The sequence below is a fragment of the Anoplopoma fimbria genome, chromosome 17, assembly GCF_027596085.1.
Source record: "Anoplopoma fimbria isolate UVic2021 breed Golden Eagle Sablefish chromosome 17, Afim_UVic_2022, whole genome shotgun sequence".
NCBI classification, from domain to species: domain Eukaryota; kingdom Metazoa; phylum Chordata; class Actinopteri; order Perciformes; family Anoplopomatidae; genus Anoplopoma; species Anoplopoma fimbria.
The window spans coordinates 3,492,598-3,516,429 of NC_072465.1; the positions used below are offsets into that span (position 1 = coordinate 3,492,598).

The 23,832-nt window shown below is 39.6% G+C and overlaps 3 protein-coding genes across 5 annotated transcripts in view; 1 reads left to right on the plus strand and 2 right to left on the minus strand.

Moving 5' to 3' along the window:
• The first annotated feature begins 4,166 nt into the window (after positions 1-4,166).
• On the plus strand, positions 4,167-7,472 carry LOC129105220 (coiled-coil domain-containing protein 63-like). The gene is made up of 9 exons (XM_054616116.1): positions 4,167-4,277; positions 4,712-4,834; positions 5,611-5,792; positions 5,873-6,057; positions 6,171-6,382; positions 6,467-6,541; positions 6,938-7,100; positions 7,190-7,303; positions 7,408-7,472. Exons 1-9 carry the CDS (start codon positions 4,167-4,169, stop codon positions 7,470-7,472), a joined length of 1,230 nt encoding a protein of 409 aa, XP_054472091.1.
• A 1,606-nt stretch (positions 7,473-9,078) lies between these two features.
• On the minus strand, positions 9,079-11,167 carry myl2a (myosin, light chain 2a, regulatory, cardiac, slow). Of its 2 annotated transcripts, XM_054616301.1 has the most exons (6): positions 11,117-11,167; positions 10,439-10,514; positions 10,262-10,366; positions 10,088-10,166; positions 9,817-9,865; positions 9,079-9,541 (listed from the first exon to the last, which is right to left on the minus strand). In XM_054616301.1, the coding sequence occupies exons 1-6, from the start codon at positions 11,150-11,152 to the stop codon at positions 9,437-9,439; spliced, it is 450 nt and encodes a 149-aa protein (XP_054472276.1). In that variant the 5' UTR covers positions 11,153-11,167; the 3' UTR covers positions 9,079-9,436. The 2 variants fall into 2 exon arrangements, with proteins under 2 accessions (XP_054472276.1, XP_054472277.1); XM_054616302.1 differs by lacking the exon at positions 10,439-10,514 and having other exon boundaries at positions 10,262-10,379; positions 11,096-11,167.
• A 3,284-nt stretch (positions 11,168-14,451) lies between these two features.
• Positions 14,452-23,832, minus strand: part of cita (citron rho-interacting serine/threonine kinase a) — a 39,785-nt gene continuing 30,404 nt past the window's right edge. For both annotated transcript variants that reach the window (XM_054616871.1, XM_054616870.1), the window contains exons 37-48: positions 23,573-23,742; positions 21,382-21,462; positions 21,094-21,229; positions 20,622-20,761; positions 20,372-20,464; positions 20,129-20,237; positions 19,835-19,963; positions 19,608-19,688; positions 19,428-19,506; positions 18,979-19,161; positions 17,209-17,596; positions 14,452-16,540 (exon numbers count right to left, since the gene is read on the minus strand). In XM_054616871.1, coding sequence (XP_054472846.1) covers positions 16,517-16,540; positions 17,209-17,596; positions 18,979-19,161; positions 19,428-19,506; positions 19,608-19,688; positions 19,835-19,963; positions 20,129-20,237; positions 20,372-20,464; positions 20,622-20,761; positions 21,094-21,229; positions 21,382-21,462; positions 23,573-23,742 — 1,613 coding nt within the window. In that variant the 3' untranslated portion in view covers positions 14,452-16,516. The remainder of the gene's footprint in view (positions 16,541-17,208; positions 17,597-18,978; positions 19,162-19,427; positions 19,507-19,607; positions 19,689-19,834; positions 19,964-20,128; positions 20,238-20,371; positions 20,465-20,621; positions 20,762-21,093; positions 21,230-21,381; positions 21,463-23,572; positions 23,743-23,832) is intronic.

The window sequence follows — 23,832 nt, forward strand, 5'->3', positions numbered from 1 at the left end:
GAACTACTAGTCACCAGAAGTCATAAGTGCATCTCCTTTCTTAAACAAGCATCTTAAAGCATAAACCAGAGCAAAAGTATAGTGCAGAGGCAGATTACTACGAAAACAATAATTGCAACAGACTAATCCGAATATAATAAGTGCTACAAACTACTACGAATAGGATAAGTGCAGTAAACAAATACAAATTCAATAAGTGCAGCGAACTGATATGAATACAGTAAGTGCAGCAACTAATATGAATGCAATAAGTGCTACGAGGAAGGCTCAGGGTAGTACTTCTTGAAGAGGTGAGTTTTCAGCCTGAGCCTAAAGATGGGCAGCGACTCTGCTGTCCTACACGATCATTCTATGCAGCCAGCATTGTGTTAAAGAAAAGTTAACACTCAGGGTAGGCCAACAAAGGCCAACCTGCATGTCCACCCCCAAAAAAGAACAAAAACACAGCAAAAGTGCCCTCTTGGATGCAAATGGTTGATAAAACATGATAAAGTGCCCACTAGGCTTCTTTTCAGTGGTGGAAATGTGATAAAGTGTCCTCAAAGTTGCCCTTCTTCTGGAGAAAATGCAATGTAGGGCCCCTGCCCCTCAGACAGCCTGACTCCACCACTGAACCTGCCCCATTTGTGCACAAAAGGAGGTAATTTGTAGGTTAATAGTTTTAACATTTCAGAGACTAAATCTTCTACAGATAGACATTATGTAGGTAATGCTGAAACATGCACATGTTGTATTAAAGGACTCTGTTGCCATTTTCCACATGTCAACTTACGCTCTCTGTTTCTCTGCTATGATTTGTGGTGGATTTTGTTCCACACTCAAGGTTCCTTATTTACCTGATACCATGGTGAAGTCGAATGACAACATGTTTCAGGTCATCATTTGTTCTAGAACAGTAAACCGTTCTGTTCTAGAACAACAGTTTAGAACAGCCTTCCTTTCCAAACAAAAATATAACAGATTATAATATTGGCATTAACGTAGTTGGAACAAGTATAAAGCTTGTGCACAGCCACACCTGGAGCATTTGCACCAAGTTTTGAAGAGTCGAAACGTGCAAAAAAATATACCACAGAATTTGAATCCCTTCGCAAAACCATCGAGGTCCTCCGTGGCAGGATGAATGACCTGATGGGCCAGGACAGACTGAACTCCACCAGTGTCCCCGAAACAACAGAAAGTGAGATATCCCAGGAGCAAAGCACCACCCCTGAAGATTTTGAATCCTTCTACCGGGCCAACAAGTTCCTCTTACAGAAAGACAAGGCCCTTTGCATACAAAATGACATGTCTGGAGAGATGGAGGCTCTTCAGAAAAAAAACAATGTCCTGTTCAGCCAGAAGACACAGGGTACCAGCAGTGGCTCTGAAATATCACCGGCTACAGAATTTGCCGACAAGTACTTGCAGAATGAAATCCCTAAAACGGATAACAAGGAAACTCAGACGGAAGCAGTTCATAGCTTCGCTGAGCTGCAGAAGGTGGATGTCCTGCTTGAAAGCGAAAAGGTGCTTGAGGAGTGGCTGCAGAGCCATGAGAGCTCCAGTATCAGGGAGGAGCAGAACTTTGGGCGTGAACCCCATAGACCTTCGTTGTGGAGAAGGTTTGTCAGGCTCTTCATCCCAGGATGGAGGAAGCGCTACTCCAGCAGGGAGACAGTGGAGTATGTGGAGTCTGAGGAGCAAGCCAGACAGGAGACCCAGATGAGGCTGAGGTTGCATGAGAGGTTTGTCAATTTCTGCAACCGGAGATTTAGGAGGAGGAGCATCTCCTGAAAGGGAAAGAAAAGAAAAGAAAAATGATAAATATAGCATATTGAAGAATAACTAAATGTGTTTGCAGTTATTTTTCCTCAACGAATTACCTTTGCCCAAGAAGATTTCTGAAGAGCACTTGTATCCTGTCGGGGCATATTCAGGCCTTTGTACAAAAAGAGATTGAACAAAGTCTGCGTTATGTACATTTGAATGTATTCTGTTGCCATAGTGCCATCTGTAGGTGAAATGCCATCAACATTTTGCAGCATTACCTTGAGTTGCACCTATCGTACAAATTTGCTTGCAAATGCACATTCAAGAGTTGCCACAACTTGAATGATGTCAATCAAAGAATTGGCATTCACATCTTGTATGTATCTATAAGATTTCACTATATTCTATTTCAGAGGAGCAAATACAAAAAATTGGAATGGTGTAAACTAAAAGATTCCATAAAGCAATCAAGGAAAAAATGAATTTTGTTGTACTCTGTGTGTTCAGGATTAACAAGTATAAATGTAACATGCTTTGTAAATGGCCCACATGGTCTCTAGCTACATTAAAGAGTAATCAGATCTTTCTTGGCCCATTGGTCAATTTTACTCAAATCTGTTAAGATATCCCACTAATGAACCAACACACAGGACAAAACACTTAACCAAACAGACAAGATACAAGATAAAAATAATAGAATGGAAAAGTACTAATTGCTTCTTTTCAGCCCTGCAGTAATCACTGTTATGAATAGTGCGTTATTGGTTTCAGCTAATTAAACAAATGCATTGTTTTAAAATTTGTTTCCTTCTCAGTATTAAGACTCTTACTTAACCAATCTCTTTTTTGTTTTTAAAGTTGCTTGGTGAAAGAAGTGAAGAATGAGAGAAAGACTAGAATAACATAAACAGGAGGCTGATAACATCAATACAATTACTGCATTCAAATGAACACAATCATTTAAATCATAACACATGTTTTTGTTAACCAAGGTTATCAAGTGTAGTTCCACAATAATGCACTACAGTGCGCACAGCTACAGAGATGCTGAACTTCCAGAAAATTGGGTCCTTGGATTTTTGATATGAGAAGGACAATGCTGGAGTTAGTTTACAAACAAATGCTACAAACTGACATTCATAGTCATTTATGCAATATTTGAGATGTCTCCAAATGAAGTCACTCAACATCTGAACCCATATGTATTGTGTTACTGTACGTGCCAAGTGAATTTGACCGGATGGCAGTCAAACATGACAAACATACTTTATAAAATGCTTTTTGAGTGTGAAGGTAGTCTGTTCAAAGGTTGTCAGAACATTAACTGGCCTTAAATGCCTGTAAATTCAAATAGAACGTGACAAAGGATTTTTGCTTAAAGACCTCATTGAACATTTTTGCCATTTTAAGACAAAACAAAATTTGAGTAAAAACAACAACACTGAAAAGAACACTCCACAGATAATACACTTATCCAACTCTAAAGAATGAGGAAAGAACGGACCCCTTACCCGTTTTCTGCCCCCTCTGAACACACACTCAGCACACATCCACAGTTCTCACAGAAAATATATCCATTATTTCATAGTGGTGGATATAGACTTAATGCCACTTAAGAACTGTATTAAATCTCAATACAAACCTCTGGGAGAAAGCATTAATTGCAACCTCAGCACACTTTAAAATGCTTCCCCTGATCATTGATTGGTGTAATATTCCTATAATTATTCCTACAGGGATTCACATGGTGAATGGTGCTTCACAGTTAGATTATAGGGACTTTATGTGGCTTTACAGAGGTTTTTATGCGTATTTTGTCATCTCAACAAGATTTCTGTGGAAACTATTATATTTATCTTGCTGCGTGATCACTGCGGCCCATGTTGTTCACTGTAGATGCCAATTCAGTTGGCCTATTTGATTTATTACATGTTAATTTCCCCCCAGTGGCAGCTAGGGGGTGCTCTGATTCAGTGGATTTACTTACCACTGATAACTACAGATGATATTCTATAAAAGTTGAGGTTTAGTTTCAGAGTGCCAACCTACCTGTCCACTTTTCCACTTTTATTAGATTGGCTATATTTCTGCTTTCAGTTCTTATTGTTATTCTATTAATTATATGGTCCTGGGACTTCAACATTAAACAGAAACAAATTATTTTTAGAATGTTTATGTTTGAAACTGATCAATTCTGTAGCCTACAGAAAAGAACGAGATCAACTCAGAAAAATATTTCTTCTCTAAATGAGATTTACTCCCAACGAGATTTAATTAGGATTTGACTCCACACCTGGCAGGTAGGTCATCATCCTCTGAAATGTTCATGCCCAAACTTTGTCATTATTGCCAAACTACTTATGTGTGTCACTAACTTAACTAACCTTAAATCTTGTGAAGGTTTTTAGATAAAAATGGCAACAGACCTTTTGAAGGAGCAATACAACAACCTGCAGGAGGAAAATGATCAATATAAAAAGCTCATCAACCAGCAGAAGGATTATTTGGCCTCTCTGAATAAGGAGGTAAAATAGATGGACATATACTGTATTCTGTTTTAATATGTGTTTTACTTTTATCCAATTCTTAGAATTTAGTGTAATATTATTCCTGTTGCAGATGAGATTATTTTTAACTCTGTTTATTGTTGAGATTATGTGATATTATGTGATATGTATATGCATGTACTGTGCTAGTACTATTGTGTTATTCAATCAGATACAGTACGTCAGATTGTTAAATTGCTGGTTTAATTTTCAACCAAGTAATTCTATGTTGTCATTCATTTAGTTAACAGCATATTGGATAAGAAATTAACCAATGGCAATGAAGGAGTTGACTTTCAACTTTACTCTTGAAACCCAATGCGATTGAGCAAACAAAAAAGGAAAGGTGTCATTGTCTGTATAGCTACAGAGTGCATTGTGTGTATTGAGTCATATCTCCTTTGTGGCTCCAGGTAAATGTGTCAGAGAGCAAAATTCAAGAGAAGTTAACAGTCCCAGGTGGCCTCCTGAAACAAGAAGGGAAACACAGACGCCACAGGAAACACATCCGTGTCTTGGAAAACAAACTCAACCAGGTACTAAAACAACATTGCTTTTTAAGCGTCTTTGGGTATCTAGAAAAGCGCTATATAAAATGAAAGTATTATTATTATTATTATTATTATTATTATTATTATTATTATTATTATTATTATTATTATTATTATTATTATTTTACACACATTCATGCTACAATGTTAGGTTCATTCAAGTCCTCCCCAATTAATAAGCACCTAATGTTTTTTAATTTTGGTAAACACACTTATCTGCTTTCTTGTCCAGAGTTTGATAAGAAGATTGATACCACACAACAATCATGTCCTTAAATATTAAGCTAGACCCAAGAAACAATTAGCTTAGCTTAGCATAGAGACTGAAAGCACGATGACTGAAATGACTTCTCCAGGAGGTTACCACACCCCGCCAAGAAATAGTCCCGCAACTACATGTAACACCACAATTAATATATAAGTTAGCCTTAGAGGCGCTAGTGGGTGGGTTTATTATCTAAAGCCTGAGCTAGGCTGGCTGTTTCCACATGTTTCAGTTCTTTGTGCTAAGCTAAGCTAATAGACTCCTGGCTGTAGCCTTATATTTAACGGACAGATATGAGGGTGGTATCAATTTTCTTGTGAAAGAATAAGCATATTTCCACCAAATAGTCAAACTGTTCCATTATTACAAACCCTACTTTTAAACTGACGACCTTCATCACAGTCTTTTTTTGTTTTATCGCAAATTTGAAATTCTCAAGTCTATGAATACTCACAGATTTGAACCTAAACTCTACTTGTTCCCTCTTCTTCTGTAGGACACTATTAAGTTTGATGAGTTGCTGTGCAGGAACATGGAGTATCGCAAATACATTGCCCACCTGCTGCAGCAGAAAGGGGTATGGTGCAATATCGAACAGAAATTCAACCGACAGTTGGCTACACAGGAAAACATCACAGAGAAACTGGGGGAGAGGTTCGCCCTCGCTTTCAACCAAAGGTAATTCACGTGTTTGAGTGCATGTGGGAAACTTCAGGAGGAAAAAAAGATATTAGATGTGTGTTTGTGTTGTGTTCTAGGTCAGAAGCCGAGACCCGAATGTTGGAGGTGAAGGAGTGCATCGAGGTTGAGACAGCTCATTTCATCAGAAGAAGGATGCAGCTGAAAACGCTCATTGCCCATGACGCAAAACTGCAGACTTTCATGGAGACAAAACTCCAGGAAATTTTTCCTTTAGAAGAAGATGAAGACTCCAAGAAGAGAAGTATATTCTTAATCATGATCAAAGCTTAAACAGTCTTCATCTTTCCCTAAAGCAGATACAATTTCAGGTCTTTCAGACTAATCTAGCCTGTATCCTTTATTTCATTGTTACAGAGAAACAACAGCAGTATCAGAATGGAGTTAAGAAGCTGGAGATGTACATGCAGGGACACAGCACGCTAGTGGAGGTCACAGGGGAGAGAGACCTGCATCAGATAGGCCTCATGTTTACCCAGAATGAGCAGAAGAATTTTGCTCATATGCAATACCTGAACGAGCTGCATGACAGAAGGAACATGCTGAAGAACAAAACAGAGCAGCTGAAGGCACGTGCATATCCTGTTAACATACTCATAAGCCTTGTTTAACCTAGTGTAAGTTTTATTTAAACGCACATGTTTCTCTCTCAGAGTGATATCTTGTCCCTAGAAGAAGAGAACAGAGGACATGAGGAGCAGATTAACAGCCAGCTTAAAGATCTAGAGGTGAGTCTCACTGTCTGACCTTTGTAATCACACAATACAGTACATCATTTCATAGCTTTAAATAAATATGCTAACTGGGCCTTAGTTTATTTTCTGGTGCATTGTTTAGCTCGTTCAGTCTAGCTGAATAGGATTTAATAACATATAATTATTGTATAATGTGAAGTAGCTCACAAGAAGTAAACCTGGATCCAAGCTGTTTCCATAGCAACACGATTTTCAGGTACAAGCCTTTTCTTTCCATGATCTAAACACTTATGGAACTGAAAAAACAGCTTTGTTTGCTTGATTCAAATTACTTTTGACATTACCTATTCATGCAAAGATTAGATACCCTTGGTTCTTAAAACCCAATATGCATTGTCTTTTTCTCTCCTGTGTCTTTCTGTGCTGTAGTCTGAGTTGGAGAAGTTTAGTTGTCTGTCAGAGTCCCTGGAGAAGCAGTGCGCTGTGGTTCAGAGAACTCTGGACCAGCTGACGACTGCCATCAGCGGCCTTTTAGACGAGATAATGCAAGAAGCTGTCGTCGTCAATCTTGACAACATTGCACACTTTACAAGTAGGTGAACTTTTGAGCATCTAAACCTGGCCCTGAATAGACATGTTTCACATTTCAACACACCTGTTGTCACCTTCTCTCTCTTTCAGGTATTCTTGAGGAGAATATTAGTAATCTGCTGATCCAGGCCAACAACGTGGACGACGAGCAGATGGAGTTAGCTCCTCAGGACATGCTGTTGGCCAACTCTGACTTGCTACCAGGTATGAAACCTAATTTATCACAATTAAATGTGTGGTAAGTATGACACTCATCTCTAATAATATTCTATATAAACCTGTCCAACCATGAACAGTATTTGTTGCAGAAGCGGAGGCAGTCGTGGAAACGGCACGCGGCAAGTCTCCTTCACGCTCCCTAAAGTCTGCCTGATCCAGCAGAAAATGGTGCCGTAACATCCTTCCTCCCTTCACTGCTAATCAACAGCCTCTTACACACTTCAGATGGCAATAAACAACTAATCACAGTATCACACCCGGGTTCTTTACTGTATGTAGCATACAGAACGATAATTTCTTCATTCAGAATTAGATGCAGAGTTTTTATATTAATAATAAATGATCAATTTGAGTCGCATAAGTCACACTGAGACAGTCTATGTTGCATCTGACGTGTTATAGCATCAATATCAAAGCTGCATTCAGGTGTTTTTTTGGTAACTTGGGGGTAGAGGAACTCTGCAACGAGCTAAAAACACATCATAGCATGTTAGCTGTTATGGATAATGTGTTAGCATTACACAGTAGATACAGAGCAACATCAGCATCCATTTGGAGCCATGTTGTCATGGCCATGTGGCCACCTGAAGAATCTAAGTCCAATTAGCTCTCCTTTTAGTGCTGTTTTGGACTCCATTATCTCCTGAGGGAAATATCTGGCTTTTTAGCTGCTAAATGCTCCACTATGTTACCCAGCTAGACGCTAACTATGTCTGTGTGCCGATTGTTGCTGAACATGTAGTGTACTGTGGGTTTAACAAAGCTTTCAAATATTCGTGCTGCTTGAGGTTAACGAGAGCCAACTCTGTGTGATGTAAAAATGAAAAAAAAGAGCTAACGCTTTCGTAGAGCGGAATTGCAGCGCACTACAAATGATCCCTTTCACATAACATATCGTTATTTCATCGATAGTTAATATAATAAACATTGATTAGTGCAGCTATAAGATAAGCTGTGCCAGCAGGTACAACTAAGGTCAAAGGGACAAGGTGCTCTCTCTCCCCAGTGTCCAAATTCCCTTCCTTCAATGGCCACATTCTGTTCCTAGAGACTGTTAAAACAGGACTCTCAAATGATTTAAGCTCAAATGTCTGAGCTGATCCAAGCACTTATCCCTCAGCGCTCCCTGCATATCTTCCCTCCTCCCCAGCAGGCAATCCTTTAGTCTGGGGATGACAAGCTGGATCCCCCCTGCCCCGGACCCTCCGGTTGCCAAGAACCAGGGATTTTCGCCCTGCCAAAGTCTGGCAAGAGGGGTAGTTGAGGGCGGGAAGGATCGCTTGGTGGCATCCTATTGTGTGCCTGCCGCACTAACTCCACAGTATAGCATTACCGTCCTCACATCATCACAGCACACAAATAACATCAGGGCTTTGTCTCTCTAAAGCCTTCTGTTTCGGTAGCCAAGCATTTTAATGTGCGCGTACAATACACACGTATTGTACTTTGCGCATGCAAGATGCACGCAAATAAACATAGTCATACACACAAACAATGCCACACACTCGTTTTGGAATAATCTCTTGGGGATTTTAAGTGGACCACCAACTACTATTCTGAAGTACACATTCACTGCCTAACATGGAATTAAGAAACTAGCTGGTATAGCCATGTGTTCACGCAGTAATCTGATGATCCTATAAACAAGTGACTCACAGGAATGTTACCTCTATTGTAGTCTCTGTACCGACTATACTGTTCTTTTCTCTCATTGTCTTGATCAAGTGTTTCAAAAATCAGAAAGAGAAAGCAGGCTGCTTCTGTTTTTAAAAACTTTTATTAGACGAACATGCAAATGCCTAACTATATTTACTAGGAAAATATATAGGTGATATGGAGTGTAAAATATTAAGATAATACGGAAAATAATTTAAGTAGTCCCTGGTAAATGTGGGAACATACTGCAGATAAAGCAGAAAGGGAGCTTACTATGTGGATGCTTGTTGGTTTTGGGGGTTTAAGAGAACATGTTGTCTTGATCCTACTGAACAGAGACAATGTAACCAACACAAAGATGAAAAACAATCCACAGTCCATATCTTCTTCAAGGGCAGTGGGCCAGTTTCATGTCATGTACTGGCAACAAACTGACTTTATATTTGACGTTGACAGAAATGTTTACTCCTGGTCCTTTTCCTCTCCATGGGTAATGATGTGAACCAGGTTCTTGTAGTCCAGGTTACCTGCCACATCTGGGGGGAAGGCGGCAAACATCTGCACCATCTAAACAACAAAAAATATGGATATTATCATCAGTTTTATCAGAACTTTAGCAATTCTCAAAAACAATAGCTCAGCATGCATTACAGGTGTGATGATGATTCACTCTGTGGAGGGGGTTTGGATAAAAAAATATTCTGATGTGGACGTAGACGATGACATCACGATGACGTTCGTCACGATGACGTTCGTCCTTTGATGCACTTTGGAGTCACCCACACACACACAAAGCATTTACACATAATAATGATAATTAAGGTAAAAGGACTACAATGTACCTCCTCAGGGGTGAATCGGTCCGCTTGTGTTGTTAGCATCTGTGTCACACTGAACAGAAAAAAAGAGAAAAAATACTGTATGAGGTATGACGCCTGTTTTCACATGAGGAGGAAATGTGCAGGTCATGAGTATGTTGTACTGGGAACAATGGCCGCGCTCAGACTCAGACATAAATTGTAAGGGAAAAGCTTACACAACACAATATTCATAATGAATTTTCATATTGTAAATTGCCTTTGTGTGAGAAATGTAGGGTGTTAAGTCACTTACTAGTCCTTCTTCAGCACACCTTTCCCCTCAGGGTCGAAGACTTTAAACGCGTTGAGGATGGTGTCCTCTGGATCAGCACCTAGATACATTAAAGAAGTCAGTATACTGCTCTTGAAACATACTCAAATTAATAATCGCATTACTTATGTTTATTTTCTAGCCTGTGCGCGTTACCTTTCAGCTTTTCCCCGAACATGGTGAGGAAGACAGTGAAGTTGACTGGGCCAGGAGCCTCTTTGAGCATCTCATCGATCTCTTCCTGTTTCACATTGACACGTCCTATGGCACAAAACGTTCAAAATGTCAATTCACAGCTTCTTGTAAGACTGAACATTGGGGTTGTTGACATACCTAGAGCAGCAAAAGTGTCCCTGAGATCATTCTTGTCGATGAAACCGTCTCTGTTCTGGTCCATGATGGTAAAGGCCTGAGGTCAGCACACAGGAGAAGAAACAGTACATATCAATGAGTCCTTTCGCCTTGAAAAGTGAGGGTTGCAAACAGATTGCAGCCACACACGCCTTCAGCCCACTTCTCAGAAAGAAAAAATGTAATCTGTCACACATGGTTTTAGATTCTCGCTCTTCCCTTGAATATTTTGTGTGCCATCTTTATAGATGAGCACTGTTAAGTATTTATAACCTGCGTGCCCCCCCCCAAGGTTTAGCGTGGCATCCAGGGCATGCCCAGCAGTTTATGTGCAGCCTAATCACTGATGACACAGTCTGGATGTCTGGGCACCACTGACCATCATACCAGCATACCACAGGCCTCCCTGCTGCAGAGCCAGGGACCGGAAAATAGACAGGTGGGCATACTACAAAGATGAACAATGGTACTGGAAAGGACAAAGGAGGACATAGAGGAAAGAAGAAATAGGAACCTGGCGGTATATTTTTTATGACAGAAATACTTCGATCATAATACTCGACATGGTGAGATAACCACAAAATGTCCATGTTTTTCCATGTTGTTCCCAGTCAAATGTAAATCAGTTCGGAAAAAAAAAATTGGTTGAGCAGCTTTCACCTCTTTAAATTCCTGGATCTGAGCCTGCTCAAACATGGAGAACACATTGGAGTTGGCTCCCTCTGCTGTCCTCTTCTTGGCTTTCTTGGGGGCCTTTTGGCACAAAGAAAGTAGAAGAGATGAGGCAGACACTACAGGGCAGTTAAGGTAAAGCTTCATGTTACAAAACTTCGATTTAATAGGCCGCATGCTTGCATGCAGAAGATTTTGTTTATAAAAGGTGGAAAAAAGCATATATGCAATAACACTCATTCATAAACATTATATCTTATCCCATTTCATCATCCTTTGCAACTATTTGTCCTTGAAAATAAACGGTGTGTTATTTAGGATGCATTAACTGTACATGTAGCAACGCATTCAATGTCTGAAAAATTAAAACTTTTAAAATCAACCTGGTGATCATCTCATTAAGCTACTCACAAAAATATTGAGAAATATGGTATATCTAGTTTTAAATTATATAAATATGAAGATGAGCATACTAAATTACTGCACTCATCTGCCCAATACAAACTTATTTAAGCATCCCTGAACCCCCCCCAAAATAATGTTCCATATCTGTCCTTGCCATCAAACAGCATCCCACACACAGTGACTTACCATGGCTGAGCAGCTGGGAGGTCAGACCAACAATGATGCCAGTGAACAATGGGGAGGTAGTGGGCGCCCTTTTGTAGCCCCCAACCCTCAATTCCACTGGATGATATTTATAAACTATGTCCTCTTTAGGAAGTGACAGGTAAATGATGCTTCATACAGCACATACAGTATTGCATGCCCGCAAGAAACACACACAAGAACACACACATCGGATAAAGAGATTGGATAACTGGTTTAGAATATCAAGAGCAAGACTGAAGGTTAAAGCACTTAATATCTTTAAACTGCCCTCTGTCCTCAGAGCAGTCTTAAACTAAATAAAGGTGTGGCATTAACTTGATGAAAGGGATGTTTCCAACACTGCTTTGTGGAAATGATACAAAAATTGTGCGATTGCCACCCAGGTTGAGCCAGACTTCCACCACAGACAATATAAAGTCACAAAAGACAAGAGTTCTTAATATGGCAGAAATGGGGTTTTTACCAGATTACCATGAATGACTTTTGAGCTACTAAATTTTAAAACTTTTTTGAACAAAATTTCGGAAATCTGATTACACTATCTGAAAATTGTGTATATCTAAACAGATAACTATGACCATTTTAGTGTGGATTAAATCTAATGATCCAGTTCTGTCTTGAATGCAGTCCTCCCCAACATAATGCATTACATGTCATTTTGAAAAAGATATGTAACTGGTGTTGATGTATGTGGAATACACTATACATCTAATTAACAAAGTTTTATTTTTATTATTTCATAAAATTAACAAAACGTCATGCAATGTCATATTAACTGCCTCTGCTGCAGCAGGAAGGTTTGTCCGAGCAAGAAGAGATGTGCTCAGGAACCTTTTCACTTAAAAAGGTCCTTGGATTATTGAATAAATACTGCAGGAAAATAGGAAATTATGACCTTTTCTTTTTTTTAACAACTGAATAGATGTATTTTGTATTAGATCAATGTTTAAAAAAAATGCTTTTGTCAACAGATGACAAAATAGAGTCCAATTTGAAGAACTGGATTTAAAAGTTTCAAGGATCTTTGACACACAAAAGTTTGTGAAAACATGAGCGGTTTGAAACCCTTTATCTAAGCTTCAACTGACTTACTTTTACCAACAAAGTATTTTAATTCGATATTCTGATACGTATGCAAATAATTTCTTGTCTGCCTTTGATAGAAGACATGATGAGAGCGTGGAAGTCATCACCTCCTTAGGTATAATTTATTGACCTGTCATGACTGTGTAACCGCCAACCTTAGTCACATTTCATTGACTGTTACTCCGCCGAATGGCATGCTGGACCGAACAGCTCGCTCTCCGTTGCTCGCTACAATATTAAGATTTGTGTGAATCTTAATATTAAGAGTCAGAGTAGTGAGAAAATAATGCCGACTTGTATTCTGCAAAATGAGACCGGATGCAGTAGGACATCCTGGTATTTTTGGCATCCTTCATTTTACATATTATATATTGGGGCATACAGATTATTTTTCTGACATACTAAATAGTATGGTATTATAGGTGTTGGAACGCACGCTAACTGTTACCCCGCCGACAGCATGCTACAGCTAGCTCTCCGTCGATGCTCGTCTGAGCTTTTGCACCCAAAAGACATGTGTACTCTAGCATTGATAGGAGATGCAACCATGTCATGGCAGGTGCATTTCTCAGGACCCAAGGCAGCAGAGTTTTCGATTGTTAAGTTGTTTGGAAGAGCAGTTCTCGAGAAAACTGCAATCAGGAATACCGGAGGCCAAGCAAGTGACCCGTTCTGAACAGGCAGGTTTTGAACGGGAACTGCACTAGTTCTTTAAAAGGTGGATGTACTTGTACCATTCTGTCCACGACAGATTAATACAGTGAAAACACTGATTCTATAAATTTCCAAAAAGGACAATGAGGGAAGTATCAAATGTTGTCTTCGATCAACTTTGCACACTACACTGGTGTTCTTTAAAGAGCTGGTGAAACTACGTTCAGCGTTGTAAACAGCATTCGACATACTCAAGTGGGACACTGCTGACACTGAACACGCTCTTACAATGTGCCATTGCATTGTTAACACGTTGTCCAGTATCACTTATGGCTCCCAGGTCAAGAAAAGTGACAGTCTGTGAAAATGAGCTAAATGGGCCGGGGTGAGGAGGTGAGGCCGCGGTGTGTGATCTATATAAAGAGAGGCGCTGAAAGTCTCCCCGCTCTCAGTCCACTCACTGTCAAATAAAACGCTGGTGATGAACTGACAGCAGATGTCCTCGGTTTCATCTCACAGCATGTTGTGTACAAGCAGGTCAGATTTAGAAGAGTTATTGTTGCAGATGCTATTGTTGAAAACGTTTTAACCCCTTCAGCTCTTCTCAGTTTCTGACTGCAGCGACTGTGACTGGAATGGCAGACCCATTGTTACATTGGCTGAGCACCGGGATCAGAATCCTATAAATAGATTAACCTCTTCTAACACAATGCACATTGACAAATGGTCGTTTCGCAGGCAGCCTTCAGTGTAAGTGGTGAGCAGAAAGCACGAGTGAAGAGGGCTTCAAGTATGATTAGTTTTCTCTTCCCTCACATTACAGAGTAAATTAGTAAGGAGTTCTATGTCTGCAGTTTATAATAACTGAACTATAAAAGGATAATACTTGCTCAAAGGCAAACAAGTACAACATAAGGACGCAAAGTAGAAGTGAAAGACAATGATTATAATATTTAATATTCCGTGACAAAATCTCTACAGGGAACGCTAATTAAACATTTGTTAGCAGACATCAATATCATATCCAGCGTTACAGCATTATGATTAAGGATAATGTGAACAGAAATACAATAATATAAAAATAAAACAAAACAGGATGGGAACCCCTTTTGTGTAGAGTCCTTTAGAGACAAGTGGAAAACTTGTGCAATCAGTAGCATTGGGTGCATTTTGTGCACATTTGTGACCAATGAATCCGCTCTATCTTCTTGGCTTTAATACATTCAGGAAGTGTTTTACATCTAAAAAGAACTGTAGTGGATCCAGAGAGATGAGGAAACTTCTTCCTATTGATCGCCGTGCTGTTAACAGACACACAGGGCAAGTTAAAGTGAGGCATCTCATCTGTATATATTCCAACAAAAATGCTGAAAACCACAATAATATTAATTTCCATAGGTCAAATTATGATATATTGAAATAAAATATATTAGTCAAGTGTAAGCAGCTTTACAATGAAAGCCAAAATACATTTGAATGGATTTCAGTGTCTTTTAAGATTGGACCGGTTCTTTAACTTGCCATGAGTGCCTTACTAAAGGAGAGAACAAGAAAATTAAGAAATTTACTTGTATGAATTTTTTTGTGCAAATAGATAATAGTTTAAGAAAGGAAATGTTTTTCGCGTGCTTTGTTGTTAAATCGTGGAATAAAAATATAACCCAAATGTGGCAGAAGCAGAAGACAACACTCCGTTTCATCTCAGATATACATATCCATGCCATTTACGAATCAGGAAAAAAACAAATATTATTTTCATCTTCACCTTGAACAATTTTGGGTTATATACAATATTAGGGACATTGTACAAAAGAAATGCTCAAGCACTATGTCGTAAGCTTCAAACATGATTTTTTCCCCCCTCCTGTCATATAGTTCAGCACTGAGGTTTTGCCTTTGACAGATGGAAGTGCATACACGAGTAGGATCCAGATACAATCACTCACTTGATAAAGGATGTTTGGACATGTTAAAAGAATACTCATTGGACATTCAAGAGGACACGTAATCACTTTTTTTTTTTAACAAAAATAGACATGGCTTATCCAGCCTTGAAATTCCTTCTCAATATATATAAAATTATGTCTCGTCTATTTACAGTCAGATAGCGTTCTGAAGGATTAGAAAGTCCTGCTGGGGATTGTGGGTAGTGCAGTTTTAGTGTCAACCTATCTGAGGGCAGACAATCATGTGGTGTGTGTGTGTATGTGTGTGTGTGGTTCTACAGGGCAGGAAGGGTTCAGCTACTTACATTTTATTGAAATTTGTTTGTGCTCCAGCTGAGTCCTGTCACTGTAACTAACCAAAGTCTCGACTGAAGAGAGATTAACAGAGAATGATTGTAGTTAGCTGATAATGATTGTGTTGAAATGTCGACGCAGGGCTGGAGCCAGAAACGTTATCAGATGTACAGTCCTGTCCTGCCCTGATCTGTGGCTACTGTGGACAGAGCTGAGCGCGGAAAGTAACCAGTTGTTTTTATACTATTTAGAGTGAACTTCTGCCTTTTTCACTAGTGACAGACTTTGTAATTATTTAGGCATTGACTTGTGAGATAAAGTTGCTACGGCTGTGCTTATCTATCGTGGTCACTACTTTCTGGAGTTAACGGTAACTACCAAAGCCCACAGAGTCAGGTCTAAAGTTGAGAACACATATACTGAGATTTAATTTTTAAGAAGACATCTAACCGAATTACTAATCATCTTCTCGGAGTACAGAGCGCATACTCAAATACATCTCAAAAAACCTGCTCAGAAAGTTGTTAAATATGGCATTTTGTTGACCTTTATTGACACGGGTCAGTTCATTGAGAAAAATAACCTGACTCTATTTGACATCTATTTATTTGTCTCGTTCTCTCTCTGTTCTGACTGCTACAGTTGTTTTCCTCTGTGGGTTTTTCAGCTTAGATGTCAGGCAAAACTGATGTGTGGCAGTGTTTCATCATGGATTGGTGACACTCTCACTAGTTCTCTGTTCCTTCAGTTCCCTGTCCAACGATGCATTTGTCTGTCCGTGCTGGGTGTGTGGCTCTCAAACAGATGATTGGTCCCATACCTTTAGAATCAAAACCAAAACATAAAGTCAGATTAGTACATGCACTTACATGGTCTACGACTTAAATTGAAAATCTGAACCAAAAGATCCAACATAACAAGAAAAGAGTCTACAGCTACGTAAAAAAGTCCTTGACTAACATCCTGATGTTTAGTTGGTAATTTTAACCAGGTTCACCAGCATTGTTAAGCCTGTTAGCATGCTAACAATCGCTGATTAACACAATAGTTGTTGAGCCATTTAACTCAAAACCAGAAATGTCAACCTGCGGGTGGCGCTACAGGAAAATGAATGTGGAAGCCAAAGTCGTTCGGTTAACTCCTCTTTGCACCACAAATTTACTGCATGTACCAAATTCCATGACAGTACCTCCAATAACTTTCAAAACACGTCGTTAAAAACTAAAAAAGAGAACCTGCTGGTACCATCAAAAGTCAGCGGATCACCATCAAGTCAGTAGGATTTATCTTTTAGGGACCAAGAATGTCTTTACAAATAGTTGTTGGGATAATTCAGTCTGGATCAAAGTTGTGGGCAACCAACTGGCTGATTGGGATCCGTTGAGCCACGCTGCTATTATGGCTAAAAACGTTTCCCACCATCATTATAATTAACAGAAACTGAGTGGTAGTAAACAGTAAAAAAAAATAAAAAATTGACTGACAAACCTTGTTAACAGGGTTTATGGGCGTGCGACCTGAACCAGTATGAAGCCTTTGGCGCTCTTCGAATCGTCCGGGGGACTTCTCCCTGCGAACGTCCATCATGCGGCCAGGAGAGCGGTCCATTCGAGGGTCTGCCATGGCCCTGCCCGGGGAGCGCTCTAGCCGAGGGTCGGCCATGGCCCTGCCTGGAGACCCCACTATCCGACTCTCCAGCATCCTGCCAGGAGACTTCTCTCTCTCCAGTGGACGGCTGGGGGACTTGTCCCTTCGAAACTCAGTGCGAGCCTCTCTGTAGCGGTGAGGTGTGCTGGGATCTGAGTGAACGAGTGGATTGCCTGCCAGTCTTTTAGAGATGTGCTCATTGTAAGAAGGAGGCCCACGCTTGTTAGGGCTGTTAGGGAGGAAACGAGGCACAAAGACGGGCAGGGGGCATTGGTCAAAGGAAAAGGTATTTTGTGTCTCGGGTAATGGGCTTTGCTTGGCACTGTCAGGTCAGTCCACAGATGCAGAGGATGACTCACAACCAAGCTCAATTTAAAAGCTGCAGCACTTTGCCATTCATGGTTTGAAAAGACTGAATCCATCAACACAATTTAGTTTCCGAAATGAGAATACAGTCAGAGGCTGACAGGGACAACTAAAGAGCAAATCCAATTTTCAAAACCAGCACTTTGAATAATAAAGGCTCAGTTGTTTGTGAGATTCAAATTGAAATAGATGAGTCTCAGTCAGAAGTCTTTATTCATCAATTTTCTTTCTACATTTGACAGGAGACATTTTAAATAGCCATTTTAATTTAAAAAGACATATTCAGGATTTGTTACAGATAAAAAATGAGCTCTTCCTCCTGTAAAGAGCAAAATGGTGGTTAAACTCTCCTGTTTTATAACCCGATTACAACATAAAGGCCACAATTTAACCATCACCACCTGTGGATGCCAACTTGTGCCCAGCAGTGCCAGCAAGTCCCATTAATCCTTCAACACCAGTGAACATGGAATAAGGGTGAACAGTGTGCATAATAGAAAGAACCAAACCTCACCAAAAAATAAATGAATGAATATTGTAAGTAAGATGCTCAAGTAAACTAAGGAATTAATAATAAAAAATAAAACACGTATTGGTCTTATCTTTTAGATTAATTCTCTGTCTGCATGATTTATTCTTCTTTCATAATTAATAACCACTTGCAGGACTTTGCTCTTAGTTGTCATTTGTATTATTCCCTTCAACAGCCTAATTGATTAATTGATGTAAATAATGCAGATGTCCATCAAACCTTTATTTGATGTGAATATAAAATGAATACAGAGGTATGGGGTTAGATCTTATAAGAGCATTCTGTTCATTTATTAAATCATTTATTTATTTGAATGTATTTGAGCATTAAACGTATTCAGGTATTTGTTTTTCACATTAGATTGGCTCTCCACATACAGTGTCATTATAGAGACTAGGAAATTGAAGTAGAAAGTACTTTAATATTATATATTAGGATATCTATCAAATTATAAAGATACCGAATATGATGAGATATTTAAAAAATTCGCTACTTGAGAGTTTCCAATTGTAAGTGTTGTATCTAACTTGAAATGTGAAATGTTGATACAGCTAAACATCTGTGGTGACTTTAAAAACAGTAAAAAAAAAAGTTGAGAGATTAAAAAAAGTCACAAAATGTATACCCAAAACAGATATTAGTGTAATTGGGTAAATAAGTCAATGAACAGATGGAAAGTAACTTGAAGCAGGTTTAATAAATAGTGTCCTCACCTGCGTCCAGAGCCGTTTCGATGCAGGTCATCTACACCCTCTTGGCTCTGGACCAGGTTGCCCTTGCAGCAAATAACCCGAAGTTTGTTCTGGTAGGACGAGGCCAGGTAGATGGCCCCTGAGGAGATGGCTGGGCCAAGGTAGCGTGGGTTTGGGATATCCAGGTGTGCATATGAGTGGGGCCTGGAAAGAGAGAAGAATATCAGACACTGGATCCTTTAAAAAGAAAAAAGAAAAAAAGAAGAGCAGTGACTGAAATGGATGATTCTTGTCGAGGTGTTTAATGAGCCCTTTGGCAGTAATGGGAAATTAACAATTCAATCACTACAATATGCAATGACACTCAGCAAAGACCCACAAAATGATGATGATGTGACTGGGGGAGAACTAATTAGTGCAAACCCTAAGTGATGGACTGGTACTGACACAGGAGCAGGAGGCAATCTTACCCCAGAGCAGCGTGTCCCTGAATTTCAATAACATCCAGAGAATTGAAGTAGGTCACAAACAGGTAGGGTTCTCTATAGGCTGAAATACCAAAACATTCACTTAAAATCATATAATACACTGACCATTAAACATAAAAAATCCTTTTGAAAGTGTTAGGAAGAAATTCTGATTACACTAACCAAACGAGAGAGGCAGACGACTCCATTTGATATCTTCACTTCTACTCCTGCGGCCGTATGCGTCCACAAACACACCAAACTCTGCAAGAGAAACAACAATAACATTTATCATAATAATAATAATAATAATTCTAAGAACAATAATCTCCTATTGGAATAAATGCAGATTTCCTCTCTCAGATTTTTTTTTTGTCTACATGCCCACACAAAGAAGATAAAACTCTAACCATGGAAACAGAGCAGGTATTCGTCTTTCTGTGGAGCTGTTGTGACCTGGATGATGGAGATGGGGAAGCTGTGGGAGGACGCGGCGAAGACAGCTGAAGCTAGCGTCACGTCGTTTTTATCCAGAAATTCTGTAAAAAAAAAATCATGTCAGTCAGCTAGTTCAGGTGTAAATGTTGACAGAATCACAAATGTTAGAACACCATATGGTCGACAGAAAACATCATTTTATGACACATTTAAATATAAATTCAGGATTTGCTACCACGAATAAATCACAGCAGTCAGTGACCTACCTTCCAGCACATACTGCTTCATCTCAATCTCATAGAACTTGTTGGTGCCGATAATGATGCTGTAGCCAGTGAAGTGGATACAGCTGCACGGCTCTGACGTCTCAATCTCCTGCAAATACAAACTGACATTTAACACCTTTTCAAACTCATCACTCCCTGCAGCAAAACAGCTAGTTTGTCGCAAAACACAACCTTTCCTTCATGACATTATCATTTCCCTATTCATCTTCAAAGCCCACTCACCTTTCTGATGCAGAACTTGTTCAGGCTTTCATTATGTCGCAGAATTGTAATCTTATTGGGCATAGCAGCACAGATACAGGTCCCATTATCTATCTGTTAAGAAAGAACAACGCAATCAGGACGGCAGTAAATATCTGCAATCAGACAGCACATTGCTTTGCTACTGATGTTCAGCTCATTAACTCTAACTAAATAACAGTCTAACCAGGAGGATTTTTGCTCTGCTCTAAGTGGCAACAATGTAACCCACCTTTCCAGAGGAGAAGAGGTGGCATCCCTTGACTGTCTCAAAGATGAACGGGTTGAGGTCAGGCTGAGCCGGGAGATGGGACTGTGACAAAGACTGTTTCACCTTCTTGATCTCCACCAGACACAAGGCCCTCTCCTCTCCTGGATGACACAAGAAACACACCACGTAAAATCCCATGATCATATATGTTACAGTGCAATTACATGCAATGATTATCTGGGCATTTTAGGGCAGCAGAAAAAGCTAGATTTTATCTCTACGGTCCGTTTTAAAAGCATGTAATACATCAATTATTTGTGTGTCTAGAATAACCATTTATTTCAAACACATACAGTGTAGAAGCAGAATAAATAAATGATCTGTTAATGTGACAAAAGCACTGTTGAGTCCAGCTAGTTTTCACTGACAAGAGAACTAAAATTACTGACATATAATTGAATATAATGATGTGAATTTAATATCATGTACTGACCAGTGATCATCAGCAGCTTATCGAGCTCCTTGAGGATCTGGATCTGGAAGACGGAGGTCAGCCCGGGGATGTGGGTCAGAGAGTTCTTTATGACGTTAAGAGCGTACAAACCCTCCTCAGAGCCAACCAACACGATCTGAGGGAAAGGATGAGGTAGATCATAAGAGCTTAACAAGTGAAACATGCAGAGAGCGGTGTAGCAGTCAGAGAGAACGTCAACTAACTGCCAAACATAGCAAAAACATAAAAACTTCATTATGTTGCTGGTGCAGGTTTCTGTCCTTGTACCTGGTCGGTGAGAGGCAGAGTGCAGTTGATGTCCAAACGGTCATCCCCCTCGAGCTTCAGAAGGGAATTACCAAGAAGTTTCTATTAAGAAAAGAAGCAGAAGAAGAGAGAGAAAGACATGGAGCAGAGGGAGGGCTCAGGTTAGGTCAATCTTCAACAAAGCAGTCGCTTTAGAGCAAGAAAAGATGACCCAGCAAGAATGACAGCAGGGAGCCTTCACCAACTTAAACACAGAGATGTATGTTATCTGTATTAGTGAATCTTTCACTATTAATTAAATTCACAATCAAGCTGTGGAAGTTTGCACCAAATCTTTTTTCTCAAAAGAATAAACAAAAAACGTTTAATTTGGGAGAAGTATTGTGTTATATTTACTACAATACCTGAGTTTTAATGCCAAAATGTTACGATTTCATTGTTTTGACAATTAACATTATTCAATGTGTTTAATGTTGTCTTAACACAAACAGCTGTAAAAAAGAACTTGGCCTAAATACAACATTATTTGACATTTATAAAGGAAATATATTTAATAATAATATTCAATCAAAGAGTAAGTAAACAATACTAGAAAATAGTAGGAATTGACCAAACGTATGTGGTAAAATCTTAGCACTTGACCGTTTCTGACACTCAGTGCTGTGGTCACAAAACTAACCGTTTTCTGCCATAGAAACAACCGCTTCATGGCTACAATAGAAGTTGCCAAAAGTAGTTAAATTCATTAAAACATACGCTTGAACACTAGCTGTGGCTTTTTTAATTATCAACAGTGTTCAAAGCTTCATGAATGCTGTTCACCTCAGGCTATACAATATGAATGACCATTTTAAGCTGGATAGCTAATAATGATAAGGCTGCAGTGTGAAATTGACTAATTGGGCCGGAAAAAGTGGGGACTTGATGCATAAACCATGTGTCCAAAAGTAGACACTAATATTCACACTTTGTACATGTGACGTTGATTGAAACAGCCAGCTCGCACATTTTTCATTGTGTGGAAATGCACATTTTAAAGCATAACAGCTGCCCTTTTGCACAAAGGTAGATCCATAAAGACATTCCCAGTTACTTCCTTAACTGGCTGGCACAGAGCCCTGACATCAACCCCATCAAACAAGTCTGGGAATTTGTGGAGCATATTAATGCCCATTTTGGAAATGTATAGTTCCGGTGAGTTTTTTGTAATTTGATGTTCATTAATCACATATAGGGGAAATGTTCAGGCTGGTTTTTAAATACCTTTACCTGCATATTAAACTTTTAAATGTATATTTGAATAAATAACACAAATAACAAGACAGGGGTTACACCCTTTTAGAAACACTGATAGTATAATTTATCACAGAATGAAAGAGGGATGGGAAAGTGCTCCTAAAAACAGTAATAAACACACAATCAGCACCAGCAGAAGCCTGAGACTGAGTGGGTGTGTACATGTGTCTGTAGGTTTAAGTGAATGGGGCTACAGCAGTGCATCGCTTTTGCAGAAGCATGCATGACATAGCGTATGACACCAGACCAGAGGTCACAGCAGTGCCTATTCACATCCATGCACTATGTAGGTTTATGAGTGTCTGTTATAATTGGTGTGAGTGTGTGTTTCACAGGCCAGTTACTTCTATGTATTCAGTACATATTCATAACTCAGCCCCGGGGCTGTGTTGACCTGCACTGTACAGCATCAGTGTTTGAATGCGTAGATGTGTACAGCTACTGCATGCTCAGTCGGTCGGTCGACTGAAGCCCAAGCGTTCGTGCAGCTACTTACTGTACCTGAACCAGAGGGGAAAGGTTCTTCTGTCTTTTAGAACCACCTGCCTATAATATGATCCACACAACCGAGTTGAATGGAGATACACACGCACAGTATAATCACATCAACAAAGATGATGACAACACAAAAATAGAAGACGTGGATGTTGAGAACATGCAGAGAGAGAAAGAAGAGGGAGGGAAAGAAAACGAAGTGAAGGCACTGGCTGATGTTTAATGGAGGCATTCAATATATTTTACCCAATCTTCACACCCAACAATACAGCCATCCTTGGATAAAGTTACTATATGAAATGCGCACAATAAGTGTTTGTCTTCTATAAAGGAGACACTTGGCTGTCTTTTTAAGGAGCTCAAATTGAGAACCGAAACAGGCCTGACACAAGCAGAACAAATATAAACACACAATACTTACAGCATCAGAATCCACTTTGTCTTTAGAGCCACGGCTACCGGCCACCACAGACTCCAGTACAGCCACCCAGCGCTGCTTGTCAGGGAAGCTGGGAGCCATGAAGTAGATCGACTGGCCTGGCCAGCAGGTGGTGTGAGGATGTGACTCCAGCTTCAACACATACGGTATGTCTGTGTACACACACAGAAAGACAGAGTGAATGGCTATCTTAAGAACAGCTTAATTTCACAGCTGAGCAGAACCGTCACGATTTTGTTGTA